This window comes from Chionomys nivalis, chromosome 4 (assembly GCF_950005125.1).
Source record: "Chionomys nivalis chromosome 4, mChiNiv1.1, whole genome shotgun sequence".
Classification (NCBI taxonomy): domain Eukaryota; kingdom Metazoa; phylum Chordata; class Mammalia; order Rodentia; family Cricetidae; genus Chionomys; species Chionomys nivalis.
In genome coordinates, this window is record NC_080089.1 from 73,050,961 (window position 1) to 73,069,971 (window position 19,011).

The 19,011-nt window shown below is 38.0% G+C and overlaps 1 protein-coding gene across 1 annotated transcript in view; it reads right to left on the bottom strand.

Annotated features, from left to right (window-relative positions):
* The window catches only part of Unc13c (unc-13 homolog C), a 427,544-nt gene that overhangs the window by 331,109 nt on the left and 77,424 nt on the right, over positions 1–19,011 (bottom strand). Inside the window, exons 2-3 of the mRNA XM_057767059.1 lie at positions 3,670–3,692; positions 3,032–3,096 (exon numbers count right to left, since the gene is read on the bottom strand). Coding sequence (XP_057623042.1) covers positions 3,032–3,096; positions 3,670–3,692 — 88 coding nt within the window. The remainder of the gene's footprint in view (positions 1–3,031; positions 3,097–3,669; positions 3,693–19,011) is intronic.

The window sequence follows — 19,011 nt, forward strand, 5'->3', positions numbered from 1 at the left end:
AAGAATACTCTCTGGGTTTTTGTGTTTTTTTTTTTTTTCTAAAAGGAAATAAGCATTCAGGCAGAGACAAATCTCTCTCTCCCTCTCTCTCTCCCCCTTCTCTCCTACACACACAGACACACAGACACACACACACACACATACACACACAGAGGCAGTGGGGAAAGCATGCTGATTATATATGAGGACTGATTTCTAGCATGTGCCCCAGTCTTAGGGAGACAGGAACAGGCAGATGCCTGGCCTTGCTGGCCAGTCTCATGGAGTCAGCAAGTTCTGGACTCAGAGAAGGATTTTTACCTCAAAAAATAAAGTAGAGAGCACTAGATATCAGCATTTGACCTCCATGCAGTATAGCACACGTGTACACACACGTAACTATTAAATTCATACCCCCACACATAAATTTATATATAACACATATAATAAAAATATGAGTGCAGAACTCTGTTGCTGTCACAGTGAAAAAGAACCATGTTCCAACATGAGTTATGGGGTCAAGGTGTTTATGATAAGATGGGCACCGTGGCAGGTGGGATTACCCACATCCCGTATCATGACAGTATGCCACACCGCATCTTCACAATCAAACTAGAATACAGCTTACATGATTTTTGAAGTTTACCTCTTATTTAATTTTCTGTAGATTTTTAGTAAACAAAGAAATAGTTTTTATAGGCTAGTGAGGAACTGAGTTGTTATAGATTATCTATGAACTTCCTATGGATATTCCCTAATGTTTTGACATTAGAAATGGGAGCCATTTATCACATATTTATGGACATAATTTAATACACACTGAGATGGTTAGTATTAATTTCCAATTGGCACATCTCTAAGTCGACAACAGAACAGCATCTGAGAAGGTTTAAAACATTATCTCAATTCCTTGATTGATGTGGGAAGACCTGCTCACTGTGGGCAGCGTCATTCCTTAGACTGGCCATCCTGGACTGAATGAAATGGAGAAAGTCTTCTAAACGCTAATGTGTCTGCACTCAGGGTCTCTGCCTCCCCGGGGATGCAATGTGAGGGACCAGCTGTTAGTTCCTGCTGCTGTGACTTCCCACAGTGATGAATTGTAACCTAGAACTATGAGTTCAAATAAACCCTTTTCTCCCATAAGTTGCTTTTTTTTCAAGATATTTCATCATAGCCACAGGTGAAAGCTAAGATATATACATAACAAAATACCTATTCGACATTTTTATTGGGGAAAATTAGATGTTATAAATATTGACACACACACACACTTACAAGAAGTTTAAGCCTGAAGCCTCAGTTTAAAGCAGCTAACATGTAACTGTATATAACTAAAGAAATCAGTTAAAGAAAGGTGAATATTGTAAAACAATGGCCTATAAAAACCTGTTTTAAAAAAACTCAAAATCTATATGGAATTTTTGTTTCTCTTTATATTGTAGACAAATATATTAAACTTTTAACATATTAACACCTAACAAATGTTCACAGGTATATAAACATTTACATACATGTATATAGTTACATAAGCAATGTCTCCATCTTATTTCAAACATTACACTTAAAAATCTAACCATACCTGCACATATGCTCATATGCCCATATGGATGCAGGAAATCTCACAAGGCCTCACTCCTCCATGAAGAAATATGGGCAGGTAATGGCTACTGAGAGATGGAGAATCTAGGGATGAGCCCTCTGATAGGTCACCCAATCCTCAGTGGCCATCTCTAAGCCCATATCCACATGAGCGACATTACATGAACTTAATAATTGAGTCTATGGGAAGAGTAGCAAATTTTGAGAGGGAAGTGGTAGGCACAGGAAGAGTTGTGGGGGGGGGTGAAAATGATATAAATACAGCACTCATGCATGAACATCTCAAAAATTAAATTAAAAATATTTTACAGGGAAAAAGTCTAATATGTTTGTTACAGAACATTTGTGATAATGTTCTATAAAGCAACTTTGAGACTACTACAGGAGAAATCATTAGTACTGTTATATACATTTTTGAAATAAACGCCTCATCTAGAATTAATGAACTATAATGTTTTGCAAGGCACACAGCTAAATGAAAAAAAGAAAAATACAAGCTGCAAGGTGACCTGGAACAGTGATTGAGCACATGAACTTTCAAATTCAATTATTTGGGTTTAAATATTGACTTTGCCATTTTCTCCATTAAGGGAAACCTCAGGTACTTAATACATCGATGTCCTCACTTGTAAAGTGAATGTCAGAATAGTACTTATCCCCTAGGCCACTGTGAGGGTTGAACCAGTCATAAATGAAGCAATTCTAACAGTTCAGGACAAGGCAACATTTACTTGGTACTTACTTACTCACAGGTAGAATGACGTGACTTACATTAAAATCTGGGATTACGACAATGGCAAAGTACTGACATTACAGGAAGAGATATGAAGGCTCATGCACAGGGGAAGTGCAGGGAACACGTGTAGAGAGATGCCCAGATGAAATTTGGGGCTTCAAAGAGGACAATCCTTATTTGGATATTTGTTAAGTTTATGATTACGTGTTAAGCACTTGCTAGCTCATTCATGCAATCCTTTGTTGTATGAAAAACAATGGTTATATCCATTGGGCTATTTATATGCAAAAATATTCATGCATAGGCAACATGCAAAGAAGCAGAATAAAAAGCTGGTCAGATGCCAGCAGTGTATGATGGCATGGCTGAGTTTATGAATGAAATGATGATGTTAGGATCTACGGTGGTGTGGTAATATCAATCTTCTCCTTCTTGCATATGTCCACATGAAATTACATACATATATAGTCAGGTATATTATTAATTAAAAAAACTTCATTAAAAAGGAACAGATGGTTATAGGCAAAGCTATTACTGTTTATATATATATATATATATATATATATATATATATATATATATAAAACAATCCACAAGGCTGGCCATACCACCACCATCATCATGCAAACACCTTGCCTCCAAAACTCTACATTGGGAAGACAGCCAAGGGCTATTAGTGTGTGGAATGAATTAGAGAGATTCAGATGTACTTACCCACCAAACACCTGGAGTGCGGAGAATTTGGAAGCATCCAAATCATTGCCACTTACTATGCGAGCCTTAAACGAATCACAAGAAAAACAAAACAAACAGGTGTTTAGCATAGTACAGGTACAAGTGGCAGACTGGGGGACACAGGCTGACTTCACTACACGGGGAGCACCTATGATGATGGGGAGCACCTATGATGACGAATGCTAAGCAGGGTCAGCTCCAAGTCAAAGCTGTGTTTTGTAGGGGGCAGTTTTGAGATTAACTGCATTTAAACAAAAGCACTGGAAATGCATCATGTTCCAAGTACTCTTTGCCCTTAACACTTGACAGGTTGCGGGGGAGACCATGAATCAGCCAGGAAGGTCAGGACTTAGCCAGACCTGAGAACAGATGCCATGTTTGACCGTAGCAGACCCCTGGGTTGGCGAGTATAAGCTAAATAGCGCAGCTGGCAAGGTGTAACCCCTTCATAAATGCGACACACTGGGGGACAGTTAAAGGACAAAGAATGGAAAGCCAGGGGGACATGCATTTTCCACAACCCAGCAGAGAAACCAAAACAAGGCCAACAGGTCACAAACGAACAGGTACAAAAGACAAGATCCGTCAGGAGAGAAGAAAAAAAGTGTGATTAAAACCTTTTCATCCACAGAGCTGCTGTCTGGAAGAGAATCGGGAGAAGAAGGGATACATGTTAGATGGAGTTTTCCAGAAACTATTGAACATACACATGAACTGAGTCATTGAAACTATTAAAAACTCTAAAGGACCCATTCCGAGGCTGAACCCAAGGGAATGAGGGACCACTGAATCTCATAATGTAAATTGCTATAATTATGAGAATACTTAAGAAGCAACAGTGTGAATTCTAGATTTAATGAAAGGAAATGTGTTCTACAAAGAAGACAGCTGAGGAATCAGAGGGCCTGGGGTTCAACTGAGATTCTGCCACTTACTACATGTGTTGGACTAGCTACCCAGCTCTCTAGAGTCTGAACCCAAATCTGAATGAGGTCACACATGCCTCTTGTTCACAATACTGCTGAGAGGCTAAATACTTGGCAAAATTCAAGCTATATTCTAGCAGTTGTATTAAGGAATAATGACTACAGGGATTAATTTTATCAGAGTATTCATCCGAGCTATCGGACATCATGAAACTTGAGTTAAATAAGAAGACTCTCTCTTACACATATCTAGACTGGTGTCTGCAAAGATGAAATGACTGTGGATTACAAAAGCAGTATGTGGCCAATAGAAGCTTAGATCCAGGGCCTCTGGCCCTCCACACAGTGCTTTGGAGACTCAAGAGTTCTAGGTGAACCACACAAAGCAACCAGACTGGTGCATCTACAGCTTTTAAGTGCAACTGAGGACAAATCAGGGCCTAATATATTCCAGTTCAGCTGATCATGGCACCAAGTCCTGTGAGCTCTCAGGGGTGTTTATTGAGTTGCTTCCAAGACCATAGGATATGGTCATCTGGGCCTTACAAGGAATATTGCTCTTAGATTTATGCACTTTTGCTTGTAGAATAAAGCTGAAAGGGTGTCTCTACACAGACTGGTAGGGACTAGAGCTGGAGTTACATTGTCGTTCACTCAGTCCAACCCCTACTTTTAAATACAGACGAACCTCAGTAAGACAATGTCCCCAAAGTCACGCTGCTTAACAACCGTCATTCCTGATGACAGTCTGAAATTTGTTCATCTTTTGACTCATTAAGTATGGTATGGATTGATGGCTATAACTAAATATTTTACATAGATTTTATAGTGTCTCAGGATTGTCTATAAATATAAGATAAAATTAAATATTTTAATAAGTAATAAAATATGAAACTTATTTGTGCCATAAATATTTTTAGAATCTGTGTAAATGTAGCAAATAAATTTAAGTATTATTTAAAAAGAATAATATCCTATCCAAATGATTTCCATCCCACAGATGACTCCAAAGCATGGAATGACTAATGTCATGTGACACATGAATGGATCATACGTCTGTGAGTCACACAATCTGCCCAGGACTTTAGGGAGAACTAAAGGTTGTCTGCCCAAATTTCCTAATAATTCTTAGAGATCACTTTAAAATAGGACTGAACTGTGTCTTGCTTAAGTTTAATGTTACTGAAATCATTTATTTATACATTAGCCCACCTCCATCATCAAGCACAAAATAGAAGTTCTTACTATCAGTTTAGCTTATCTCTAGATGTCCTGACCAATAGATATCCAAATATGTAAATAAATAATGCAAGTATTAGAAGTTGAGGTACAAAATTTTTTGTGTTTTTCAGGATTTATAATTTTATAGCTACCTAAACAAAGTAAAACAAAATCATTGGGAAACTGCAATCATTAATAAAAGAACAAAGAAATCAACGCTCTAGTCATTTAAAAAGTTATTATCTACATAATACCAAGAGTTGGCTTTGAAAAACAAATTAAAAGATCAGATTTAAATAGTTGATATTTTGAGTGAATAATTGATACTAGATGTTTCCTATTGATATATGTTTCCCACGTCAACTATGCAACTGAAAGAGTCACCCTCCAAGGTCAATGCTACTACACTGCTGGTAATCTTGTACACTCACTGTGCATTCATTTATTCATTCACTCATTCATTCATTCACTCATTCAACACATATTTATTATCAATGGACCCCTTTTGTTCTTTTTTTTTTTTTTTTTTTTTTTGGTTTTTTGAAACAGGGTTTCTGTGTTGCTTTGGAGCCTGTCCTGGAACTAGCTCTTGTAGACCAGGTTGGCCTCGAACTCACAGAGATCCGCCTGCCTCTGCCTCCCAAGTGCTGGGATTAAAGGCATGCGCCACCACCGCCCGGCCCCTTTTGTTCTTTTCGAAGCCTTTTCTACCTTTCTATTACATCCCCTTGCCACAAAACCTTTCTAAAGTGCATATGTAACCAGTTCCCCCACATTTCACAACCCACCAGTAATATCCAGTCTACCTGTGAAAGTTTCTTCCTAAGTTACTGCATTTTTCTGACTCTTTTGTCTCCTACAATTAATCTTCAGACATTCAGGACACAAGTCCCACTGCATGCATTGTCTTTGAAACCTTTGTTTCCTCCTTCCTCAAACCTCGACACTCTCTCCTCATCCAGATGACAGCTTGCTGTTCTTGCAAACCTGTCTGAAGTCAATTCTATACTCTGGAAACTTTTCGTTCACCCAGGGTACAATTGCAAGTATGTGAGAGCCTTCTGACATGGGTTCTAGCAACCACATCAGGACCCCTAGGTAGGAACAACAAAAGCTTTTATTTGCTGGGTCATCTCTCTAGTCCCCATCTTTTTGGGTAGGAGGGTCTTCTGTCTATGTGTTACTTTCTTTGGTTAAATAAAGAAGCTGCCTTGGCCTTTTGATAGGCCAGCCCTTAGGTGGGTGGAGTAGACAGAACAAAATGCTGGGAGGAAGAAGGCAGTGTGGTAGACGCCATAGCTCTTCTCTCCAAGATGGATACTGGTTAGACTCATGCCAGTAAGCCACAGTCAAGTGGCAATACACATTAACAGAGATGGGTTAAACTAATATGTGAGAGTTAGCCAATAAGGGGCTAGAGATAAGGGGCCAGGCAGTGTTTAAATGAATACAGTTTCCATGTAATTATTTCAGGTTAAGCTAGCCATGTGGGACAGAACAAGGGGCCCATGCTATTTTACAACAATCTTTGACTTTTTAAAAGGAAAATTCAGGTGATCTATGAAATATTAAAAATGTATGTATCAAACCTGAAATGGTATGATGATGGAAAAATAATAGGCGAGAAGATAAAGGAGACACCAATAAACCAACATAATCTGATATGGAAGAAGTAATGACTAAGAAGGGACTTTTCTTTATGAAAGAAGTTTTTGTCACAAGAAAAATCATGAGTAGGTGAATAGTGTTCAGCAATACATTATGTATCTGGAATATTTATTTTATCTTTATACATATTTCACAAAGTTCATGTCCATTACAGAATTAAATATAAAACAATTAAAGGAAGAAAATTAGATACAAAGAAAAATTAGATATTAAAAACTGAGATAAAGACAATTCACAAATTAAAATGCCACAATGGTAATTAAGTGTGAAAATTATCCAGTTTATTAAAACTATGCCTAATGATGATTACAAATTAACATGAAATAGAATAGAGATTAATTTTAATATCACAAATTAATTTCCAAGGATATTGAGAATATCATCAGTCAGAGAGTAGCATACATAATTGATGAGAGTAAAACTTATAAAAAAATTGTGATTAACTTTTTGTCAACTTGTTTGTGATGCTTGGACAGGGTATTATAGTTTGGAATATTGATGCTGAGGAAATCTTTGTTGTGGATGAGCTAGTCTGCCCAGAGGCTTCTATGAAGTTCTGAGCACAAAGATGGTGGGATGTAGCTACCTGTGAAAACGGGGTCATAGGAGGTATGATTTATTCAGATGGAGATGAGACTTAAACTTTTTCTTATCAAAAAACAAAAAAAGAATGTGGTGACACAGACATACACAGACCTCAGAAAACCAAAGGTAGCATTGTGGGACACATCTCAAGTAACTATTAGAACCTCCGAGAGGCAGAGGGTCCTCTGTTAGCATCTGTAGAGGATACAGGTCCCTATCAGGATCTTGACCTCAGGTTGCCTGTCTGCAGAGCTTGGAGACAATCAATGCCAGATATTTTAGACAATTTTCATTTGTAGTGCAATGGGATGATAAATCTCGGTACGTCATATGTTTTCAAATATTAAAACATAACTTGTATAGAGATCAAGTAAAGAACTGTTACTTGCAACAAATGATAGAGAAAGTACACATGATTTAGTATCAAGGTATGGGTTGAAAATTGTGCTCTGTGACATAGATGAAAAATATAACCACTAATATCACTGCATTTAGATAGTATATAAATTGTAGGGAATGTTTGTGGCATATAAAATAACAGTAAATCATTCTGACAAGGTAACAACTATATTAAAGGAAAAGTTAAACACAGAGAGACTCTGAAGAAACATCACCATACTAACAATCAATATTCTAACAATAGAATATATTTTCTGTTCTTTTTGTACTTTCTTTGTTGTGCTAATCTGGTGATGATACTGCTGCAAACTGTAAAGTGACATAATATCTGCCCAATAGAAATGAGTGCATGTTCTCCTTGAGTGAACATAGAATGTTTCAACAAACAAATATTAACAAATTTAAAGATTGAAGTTTTGATTGAAGTTTCATGATCCAATTCATGAAGTCAGAAATCAGTGACAGGAAGAGCTCTAGAGAATTTACAAATATATGGAAATTAAATAACATGTTCCTGAGCAACTGGTGGGTCAATGAATAAATCATACAGGAAATTTTAAAACACCTCAAGGCTAAAAAGGTAGATGCTATACATCAATACACACAGAAGGCAGAGAAAACCATAGAAGAACCATTTAAAATGGCCATGTTAAGAAAAAAAAGCCCCACAATGGACTAATTTTACATTTTAAAGAAGTAGAAAATAAAACTAATCTCATAGTTATCAGAAAAAGTATTAAAACTAAGTGATAGAGCAGGAAAAAATGAATCAGACTAGGAAGAAGACAGAAAAATATGTAAAATTAAGAGTTGTATTTTTGAAAATATAAACAAAACTAACAAAATGAAAGCACAAATTATACCATAAGAGCAAAATAAATATGAAGAAAGCAAAAAGCTATGTTACATCAGAGGAACATAATATCTCTCTAACACCAGGCTACAAACATCTATATGGATAAAATATGTAATATTTAAAATAATTATAAAAATGTCAATGAGATTTAATGAAATCAGACAATCATTTAATGATTAATGCAATATGAACAAGCGATTAGTCAAGAGAGATTTTTGAGAGGGAACCACACAGAAACTTAGAAACAAGGTGCTCAGTAAGTCAAATGTACAGTGTGTTTATATATGTATGTATATATGTATGTATGTATGCATGCATGTGCATACGTATGTAGGTATTTGAAAGCACCAAAATCAAACTGAATAAAGAGAAGAGGGAATATTCAAATTTGAAGAGTCCTTTTTAGTATCAGCAGTAGACAAAATAAAAAGCTGAATAAAGACATAAAATATAGAATATCTAAGAAGTTTGAGACGTGATCAAATGAACAAATATCTATTTTTTGACTCCCTAAAAAGAGGAAAAACAAAGTTGAGGGAATATAAAACTACTTAATGTAATTAAAGAAAAGCAGTCATTTCATTGTTCTTGGAGAAGTACAGGTATACATGTACAGAGGTCAATAAGACCAATAGATGCTTGACTAGGAAGACATCACCACGGAATCTTACATTCAAATTGTCAGAGGCAGAAGAGAAGGAAAGACTTCTAAAATCGACATGAGAAAAGCTCCAGACTCCCTTTAAGGGAATCTGCAGTAGAGTACCATGCCTTTACCATTGGAAGAGAAAGGAATGAAAACCCTTGAGTCCTGAATCAAATTAACTACAACCCAAGGATACTACATGGAACAAGGACATCCTTTAATCACAACCCATACATGGGGTTCTGCAGGATGAGTAGAGACAAGGGGGATTTAAGATGACTGCAATCTTAGAGAAGTATACAAAAAATGAATGATTAAATCAATTTATGTAGATATAAGTCTCTGTTCCACCTGGTCCCACAGCCATTCAGTCTCAAATAAACACACAGGGGTTTATACTAATTATAAACTATTTGATATATTTTTAGGCTTATTACTAACTATCTCTTACAACTTAAATTAATCTATAATTCTTATCTATGTTTAGCCATGTGGCTTGGTACATTTTCTCAGTAAGGCATTCTCATCTTGCTTCCTCTGCTTCTAGATTATGACTGCATCTCTGCCTTTCCTCTTCCATGAATTCTTCTAATATGGTTGCTTCACCTCTACTTCCTACCTGACTACTGGCCAACCAGCATTTTATTAAACCAATACGAATAACAAATCTTTACATTGTACAAGAGCATTATCCCACAGAAATTCATGAATAAAACAGAGTACAAAATCAGCATACACAATGCACTGATTTTTCTGTATATACATATAATAAATTGAAATTTGTTGAGAAACCATGAAAATCATCCCACTGACAATAGTTACAAAAACATAATGCATTAAATAACAAATACAACCAACAAAACCTACAAAACACTCATCAACAAGATAGAAGAATACGTCAAGATGTGGAAAGACCTCCCATGTTCAGGGACCAGAAGAATTTATTTGAAGTGTCTATATATGATCTGAAGATTCAAAACATCGTTGTAATTTATACTAAAATATCAGTCATGATCTTCAAATAACTAAAACAAAGAAAAGACACAGAGGAATTGGAATAGCCAAGCCAATTTTGACAAAGAATATCAAAGCTAAAAGCCTCAAAGTATTCGGTTTCAAAGCATTGGGACCAGAACATGACACTGGCAGGAAATAGCACAGGTCAACACAACACAACACACCAGAGGGAACAGAAAGAAAACCGCCCTTCTGCAGCTGACTGACTCCCAAACAAGTTGCCAAGAACATACATCACAGGTGGACTGACAGCCTCTTCAAGAAATGTTGCTGGGAAATACAGATTCCCAGAGTCAGTAACACTGAACTTGCCTCCTTACCCTCTCCTTCTGCATAAAGTTCAGGACTCATAAGAAACCTAAGTAAGAACCAAAATTTGAAGCCACTGGAAGACATCATGAGAGAAACACTTCAAGGCACTTGTACAAATGATGTTTTTTCTGGAAGTACTCCAGAAATACAGGTAATAAAAACAGACTTTTTAAAAAGATGAAAGTAAGTTTCTATTGGTAATTTCTCTATACAAATAGAAAACCAAAAGCAAATCAAAGCCATAGTAACAAACTAATTTTTAAAAACTTTTTCTTTAATGTGATAAAAATGTAGATAGAATTCTACTGTAACGAGTCTTTCTCTGTCCCACCAGTTCCCAAATAACGACACGAGGACGTCTTATTGTTATGAAAGCTCAACCTTCAGCTTAGGCTTGTTCCCAACTGGTTCCTATAACTTAAATTAACTCATATTTTTATTAATCTATATTCTAACATGTGATTTATTTTTACTTCTACACCATTTTGTGTGTCTGACTTATTCTGCACCTTGCTAGCCTCTCTTCCTCCCAGAGACCTCTCCGTGCCCAGAAATTCTGCCTATAACTCTGTCCTAGCCATATATGGGCTATTTAGCTCTTTATTAAACCAATCAGAAGGCGCTTTGGCAAAAACACATCTTCACAGTGTACAAAAAGATTATTTCACAGTCTATCATGAATAAATTAGTACACTTTATATCACAAACAACACAACTATTACTGTTATCATTTCTAAAATATAGAAATTGAGTATGCTCTAAAGCTCTTACTAAAGTAATGAGAAAAAGTAATCGGTAATAATGTGGAAAATCACATAGTTTTGTTTAGAGACTAGTTGTGAAATATGTTAAGTAATTGCTAAATAATATTGGCTATGTGAGAAGTCCAAAATAGCTGCTAAGCTATTAAAATGGACAATAATACTGTACAATAATACAAGAATTTTGTAAAAATTAACATAAAAAGTTCAATATTCTGCCTATATTTTATTTTTTATTATTTTTTATTGAAAAAAATTTCTGCCTCCTCCCAGCCTCCCATTTCCCTCCCCTTCCTCCCACTCCTCTCCCCTCCCCCCACTCCTTTCCCCCTCCCTCACCAGTCCGAAGAGCAGTCAGGGTTCCCTGCACTGTGGAAAGTCCAAAGTCCTCCCCCCTCCATCTAGGTCTAGGAAGGTGAGCATCCAAACTGGCTAGGCTCCCACAAAGCCAGAATTTGAAGTAGGATCAAAACCCAGTGCCATTGTCCTTGGCTTCTCATCAGCCCTCATTGTCCACCGTGTTCAGAGAGTCCGGTTTTATCCCATGCTTCTTCAGTTCCAGTCCAGCTGGCCTTGGTGAGCTCCCAATGAGGAGCAGAAGGAGGGAGAACATGAGCAAGGAAGTCAGGACCGCGAGGGGTGCACCCACCCACTGAGACAGAGGGACTGATCTATTGGGAGCTCACCAAGGCCAGCTGGACTGGAACTATTTTATTTGTTTTTATCATTAAATTAAAATGTGTAATATATTGACTGTCTCTCTATGGTGTGTGTGTGCATGTGTGTGTATGCACACACATATGGTGTATGCATATGAGGAAAGGGATACATGTGGAAGCTACAGGTTGACAAAGGGTATCTGCATTCACTCTCTACCTTGGGTTTGATCATTTTTTATTTTTTATTTTATGTCCGTGAGTGTTTTACAAGTGTACCATATGCATGCATTGCCCACAGTGGCCAGAAGAAGGCAATGGATCTTCTGGAACCAGAGTTTCAGTTAAGAGCTGTCATGTGGGTGTTGGGAACTGAACCTGGGTCCTCTGAAGGACGGCCAGTTCTCTTAACCACCAAGCCATTTCTACAGTCCCAATCTACCTTATCTTTTTAAGGCAGGGTTTCTCATTGAATCTGAAACTTGTCGATTTGGCTAGACTGGCTAACCATTGAACTCTACCAATCATCCTGCCTCTGTTAAGATTATAGTCATGCGTCATCACTCTGAGCTTCTCTGTGGTTGCTGGGGATCCAAAATGAGGTCCACCCGTGTGGATGGCAAATGTTTTTCCTATTGAGCTATCTTCTCACTCTGTAATTAAATTCTCAATCATTTGATTAGGAAAAACAAATGAAGAAAATCTACTCACAAAAACATACTACCAATATAGTACACCTAGAACAAAAAACCTACTCAAATAAGCAGAAGATGTCTCCCAGCAAAAATATAAAGTTCTTTTAATAGCACTAACAGAATGAATTGTCCATATTATTTTATGTAAGGAACATATAAACCTACCACCTTCCTTTCTTATCCGTGCAGTAATATTGTAAGAGGCTGCTTGCTCGTCCCGGCCACCCAGAACTGAAATAACCACACAGAAACTATATTAATTAAACCATTGCTTGGCCCATTAGCTCTAGCTTCTTATTGGCTAGCTCTTATATCTAAATTTAAGCCATTTATAGTAATCTGTGTATTGCTGCATGGCTGTGGCTTACTGGTAAGTTCCAGTGTCTGTCTGTGGTGGGGCTACACGGTTTCTCTCTGACTCTGCCTTCTTTCTTCCAGCATTCAGTTTAGTTTTCCCCGCCTAGCTCTACTCTGCCCCATCACAGGCTCAAGACAGTTATTTTATTAATCAATGGTATTGATAGCATACGGAGCAGAATCCCACATGACAGTAAGCACAGAGTCTGAGACATAACAACACAATAAAGAAATCTGTGATTGCTTACTGACCCAACACTTGGAGTCTCCATGTGTGTAATCCCAGTTTTCTGCATGTATTTGTAACAGTTCCTTCCTACCATGATTCCACCCACTGCTGAGTTCAAGGTGATCTTCTTTCAAGTCAAGAATCTCAAGAGATTTTCATTTTAATGTGGACACATGGGAGAAGAGAAAGACAAATTTGGGTATGTCATTGCCCACCTGTTCAATTTATAGCCAGGGCTAGTCCTAAGCAGAAAGATGTAGTCTCCAGAAGAAGAAATTTGTGGCTCACCAAGTCTTTGTCCTTCATATGGAAAGACGAGCTTGAAGGTAAATTTTTCTTTTTGTAGGTTCTACTCTACTCCTGTGGCCCTACATTTAAAGGAATAGATTTCTACCTAAGTGACTTCAGTGTAAGATAATGACATGCTGATGGCAGTTCTCTTAATCATGACACCCTGGCCACAAAATCTGAAGCAAAAGGGCTATTACTATGTCTGTACATTAAAGATTAAAAAAAAAATAAAGGTAGAGTCAGTGTGGTGTGTGCATGTGAATGTTGTGCTTGCAGTACTCAGAAGAGGATGTTGGATCCTTGGAGCTAAAATAATTGGTGGTTATGAGCTACCTGGTCTGAGTGCTTGAAACACACCTAGGTCCTCTGCAAAAGTAGTGTGTGCTCTTAACCTCTGAGCTATCTCTAGCCCTTCAAAGATGGTTTTTAAATGCTCCTTCTGAACAGCTGGCATTCTTTTTTTTTTTTTTTTTTTTTTTTTTTTGGTTTTTCGAGACAGGGTTTCTCTGTGGTTTTTGGAGCCTGTCCTGGAACTAGCTCTTGTAGACCAGGCTGGTCTTGAACTCACAGAGATCCACCTGCCTCTGCCTCCCAAGTGCTGGGATTAAAGGCATGTGCCACCATCGCCCAGCTAAACAGCTGGCATTCTTGTTTTCAGTTATAAGGAAGAACAGCATCACTTTCATATTCACCATTCACAATGAATACTTCTTTATTCCCCCAAAGAATACTCTCCCTCAAAATTTCCTATTAGCCAAAACTCCCCATCCTGTGATGACAGAGACCTCTCTCATCAATGATCCATGAGTTATGGAAAAGCATTGAGCCAAATAACATGAAAATGTTTGGCAACATTTACTAGAATCATGTAATTTCAGAAAGTTGGTCTCTGAGAAATTGGACTGCCCAGGCTGTGCTGAGGAGGCATCAGAGGGTAAGTCAGAGCTTTCTGTTAGGGTACTGCTTACACCACATCTTTCTGGGTTTCTAAATATGACTTTGTTTGTTTTAATTTTTTATTTTTATTTTTTATTTTTTGATTTTTCGAGACAGGGTTTCTCCGTAGCTTTTGGAGCCTGTCCTGGAACTAGCTCTTGTAGACCAGGCTGGCCTCGAACTCACAGAGATCCGCCTGTCTCTGCCTCCCGAGTGCTGGAATTAAAGGCGTGCGCCACCACCGCCCGGCTTAAATATGACTTTGTTGACAAAAATAATGTCTCTCTTAAAAAGGAGACTGCAACAATTGTGTTTAGGTAATAAAACGAAGTTAGCTATTTGAATAGACAGGTCTCATGGGTTTTCTACACTTAACTCATTTAATGTTTATGGAATTCCCAGAACTGTGGGAAGATGTAATAGAAGATCTGTGGGGGCTGATAATTTCTGTCATCTATCACTTTCAACTATAAGAACAGGATGATGCGCCTCCCAATATCAACACAGAAATGAAAGAATAAGTCCAATTTATCAGCGGGACAATTGTGGTGTCAAATCACAGGAAGGAGAAGGTGGAATTTGTTCTTTCAAAAATGTTAGCATTGTACACTGTGTTGGTTAGAAGAATAAAATTCCCCACGAATGGGCAAGGATGGCAGTCGGGCTGTTTAACCAGAGCTGCAATATTCCAGGAAGTGCTCATTGGAGAAACAGATCATGTGCATGAATCTTTGGAAAACCATCATTTAGCTGTCTGCACATGGAGGAGGAAGGACTGAGCTCCATATCTTTCCTGCTTTGGTCAGCTTGCTGATCTTTGATGGGGTTGGGAGTGTGCTTCTGTTCAAGTAGTGGGGGTACTAAGGGAAGGATTTTATTGGAACTCATAGCTTGTGAGAAAGAGAAATCAGGCAACTTTTATTCCTACTGTTTGTTCTGGCTTGATGATCTGAAAAACTAATAACCATTAATTGTCACAAAAGGCGCCACAGCTAGAGCAATAACATCCACAGAGCATAAGATACATTTTTCTTATGGTGCTAAAAACCTCTTTTTAATCAATTTGAAAGCAACTACCAGGAAAAGCTTTTTTTTTTCACCTATAATATTTTCATGAGAAGTCTTCTAGACACAGATGGAAATCTCACTCACAAGTGTATGCACTCGAGAAAGAGCTCAATTTTATACTCATATCCCATTTCACCCCAGGAATTTTACCACAGTATTTCTCTTGGTTCCTTCTGGTAACAGCGTCTTTGAAAAGTCTATCTTCCAAAGTATTCCTTAGGCAAGGCAAGATATTGTCTATAGATATACTTGTAACCATACCTGAGATGATATTTTGTTTTCTAAAATTTTAAAAAATGTATCCATTTAATTGGAAAGGAGGCTGGCATATACTTGCCATAGCACATGTATACAGATCAGGGGACGGCTTGTAGGAGTCTGTTTTCCTCTTTCAACATGATGGTTCTGGGGATAGGACTCTGGTCATCAGGCTTAGCAGCAAGGTGACAGTCCTGGGTGGCATTTTAATCCCTCTTCTTCTTTTTTGGCTAAGTGTGGCAGGGAAAAGGTTTTGAAAGTCTATTGTAGGGGGTGAGAGATCTGCGTACATTAAACCCTATCCCATAACTCACAGTCCAACCTTATGCTTAGTGATTTCTCCTCTTGTTAAGAAGCACTTTACATGTAGTTTATGAAGGGCACATTTTTTCTGAATAAAAAGCTTATTTAAATTAAAAAATACAGTTTGGGGTCAAGGAAGATGACTCAGCTGGTAAAGTGTTAGCTCCCCAAACAGTAAGACCTGAGCCTATATCCCCACTGCCCCCATGTTAGAGAGACAAAGACAGGAGGATCCCTGGCACTCTGGGCAGGCAGTCTAGATAAACTGGTGAGTGTCAGGTTAACTAAGAGACTCCATTTCAAAAAATAAGATAGAGAACAATTGATGAAGATACCCAATGTCAATTTCTAACCCTACATCCATGCACACACATGCCCATATACATAAGCCCACATATCTGTGGATACACACACACACACAAGCAGCAATACAAATATATGTGTGTCTCAGTGTTTTGTATGTGAGTGTGTGGTTTATAAAAAGCTATGATTTTATAGGACAGTTGTACAGTATGGTTTACTTTTAGTTTTATGAAGCATGAGTTCAAGACTAGGAAGCTACAGATAAAACCACCTGTAATTCTAAGGAAGAAACATCTGTCTCTGCAGGAAGTGCCAAGGATGAAGACCGTGATGGCAGACAGAACTTCCATGTTGCTAGGGATGGAATACAGCCCCCCATAGTAGATGAAAGGCATAGACGCTTGTGTCCAGATTCCAGACTTTGGCTCCATTCAGTCTCTATCAGAAACCACCAGGCTGATGGGTGTGGTGACACACACCTTGAATCCCATCACCTATCTCCCAGGAGGCAGAGGTGTGGGCATCTCTTTGAGTTTGAGGTCAGTCTTGTCTACATACTGAGTTCTAATCTACCAGTGCTATATAGTGAGACCTTGTCTCAGAAAAAGGGAAGAGAAGCAGCTCTCTCTTCTGAGGGTATGCAAACCACCCTCCCATGGAACAGCCACAGAGAATGCTTTGTCTTTGAGTGCGCAGAGGAACAATTCTGTCTGAACAGCAGTTTGAGTCTGTAGTCTTCTCAACAGCAGTTCCTCTTTGTCATTGCTAAATCCACCAGCAGAGAGGAATTCACCTGGCTTTTTAATCCCCCTCCTCTGTCTTTCAAATGATACCATAAGGGTGGAGTAAATATTTCACACGACAGAACAGGGCAGTTCACTTATTCTTATCTGGCCCTACAGAGAAATCTACTTGCTACAGTTTTTAAAAAGTTAAAGGGTCTTTCTGGGATCTGAGGCTTGAAATTCAAACCTACTACAACACCATGAATTTGTAAGGCGATTATTGTTTTGCTATATTGTGGTGGTTTTCTGAAGTAGTATTTAGTAAAATACATGTTATTTCAGAGAGAATACTGTACCAAGCCATTATCTCCAAATACTTGCTATAGAGAGCCACAAAGAAGACAGACATTTCTCTCACACAAAATAAAAGTCAGTTAATCCTTACATTTTGTTATCCGCTTAGAATTTTTTCTGTTTTCTTTTCTTCCCAATTTATACACCTTGGACTCAAGGTCATAGAACTTTTTTCCCCTCCAAAATTTTGTTTCGGTATTTTTTATACCATGGCTTCCAAGTCACAAGTATCATTACCGTTTGCCTCAGCTAAGACTAGTTTCAGGAAGATTTAGAAAAAAAAAATGATTACGGTCTCAATCCTCTCACAATCCAGCTCTAACCTTTCAGCAGGAATTCTCATGCCAAAGGGTGTTTCTTTTTATAAAATTCTAGGATGAAAATAAATGGACTTGGAGGGACGATCTCATTCATTCTTGTTTTCCTTAAGTAGATAGCAAAACCACCCCTAGGTAATGGCGGGGAATGCTAACTCAGATCAAAGCTCCAGCTGACTCAATCCACCTGCACTGCCATCGATCACACTAATTCCCCTTGAACTAATAGCTGAGTCCTCATTCTGAGGGGAAACTGCAGCAACGAAACCAATCGAGTCCCTGCTCTCAACTGGCTTCTAAAGTTGCATCATAAATTTGAAAGCCTGCATCATTTTCTGTGTTTCCTGCAGACTCTGGTTCCTTGAAGGATGAGCAGTCACCTGCCATCTTTCTTTTACACACTACATTCTAATTCGTGCTTCATATCTATTTGTGTCTATTAGCAACACAGGATGATAATTCAAGTGTGTGCAAAACCCAGTTAAGGCACTGGCTTAGAGCAGTGTACATGGATGTGTAAGAGAAGACATTCAAACTAAAAACATAACCCTTGGTTGTCAAAGACTTTACAAAATTTACTTTTGTTTCTCTTCAAATTACCAGGGGTAAAGCATAGGCCCTTACACAGGACAGGGACTCATTTAGCCTCTGAACTGAAGCTCTTGTTACAGCCTTTCCCCGTCTCTTAAGGTCTTTATTTTCAGGTGTATTCTGCTGAGTTATTTATTGGTGTGTTCTTATTTAAAGGATAGGCACAACTGTAATATGTATTAAGACTAAAAACAAAGAACACTACTGACAGGGCTAAGGGACTGGCTCAATGGATGAGAGCCCATGCTGCTCTCGCAGAGGACCTGAATTCAGATCCCAGCACCTGTGGTAGGCAGTTTACAGCTTGGTACAACTCCAGCTCCAGGGAATCTGACAATCTCTTCCTGGACTCTGCAGATACTACACCTGTGTGGCATACAGAAACACAGCCACATACACATACACATAATTAAAAACCCTTACAAAGAACATTAGTTGTAATTTTCTTTTAATAACAATTAAATTGAGGTTTGTTAATAAAAGCA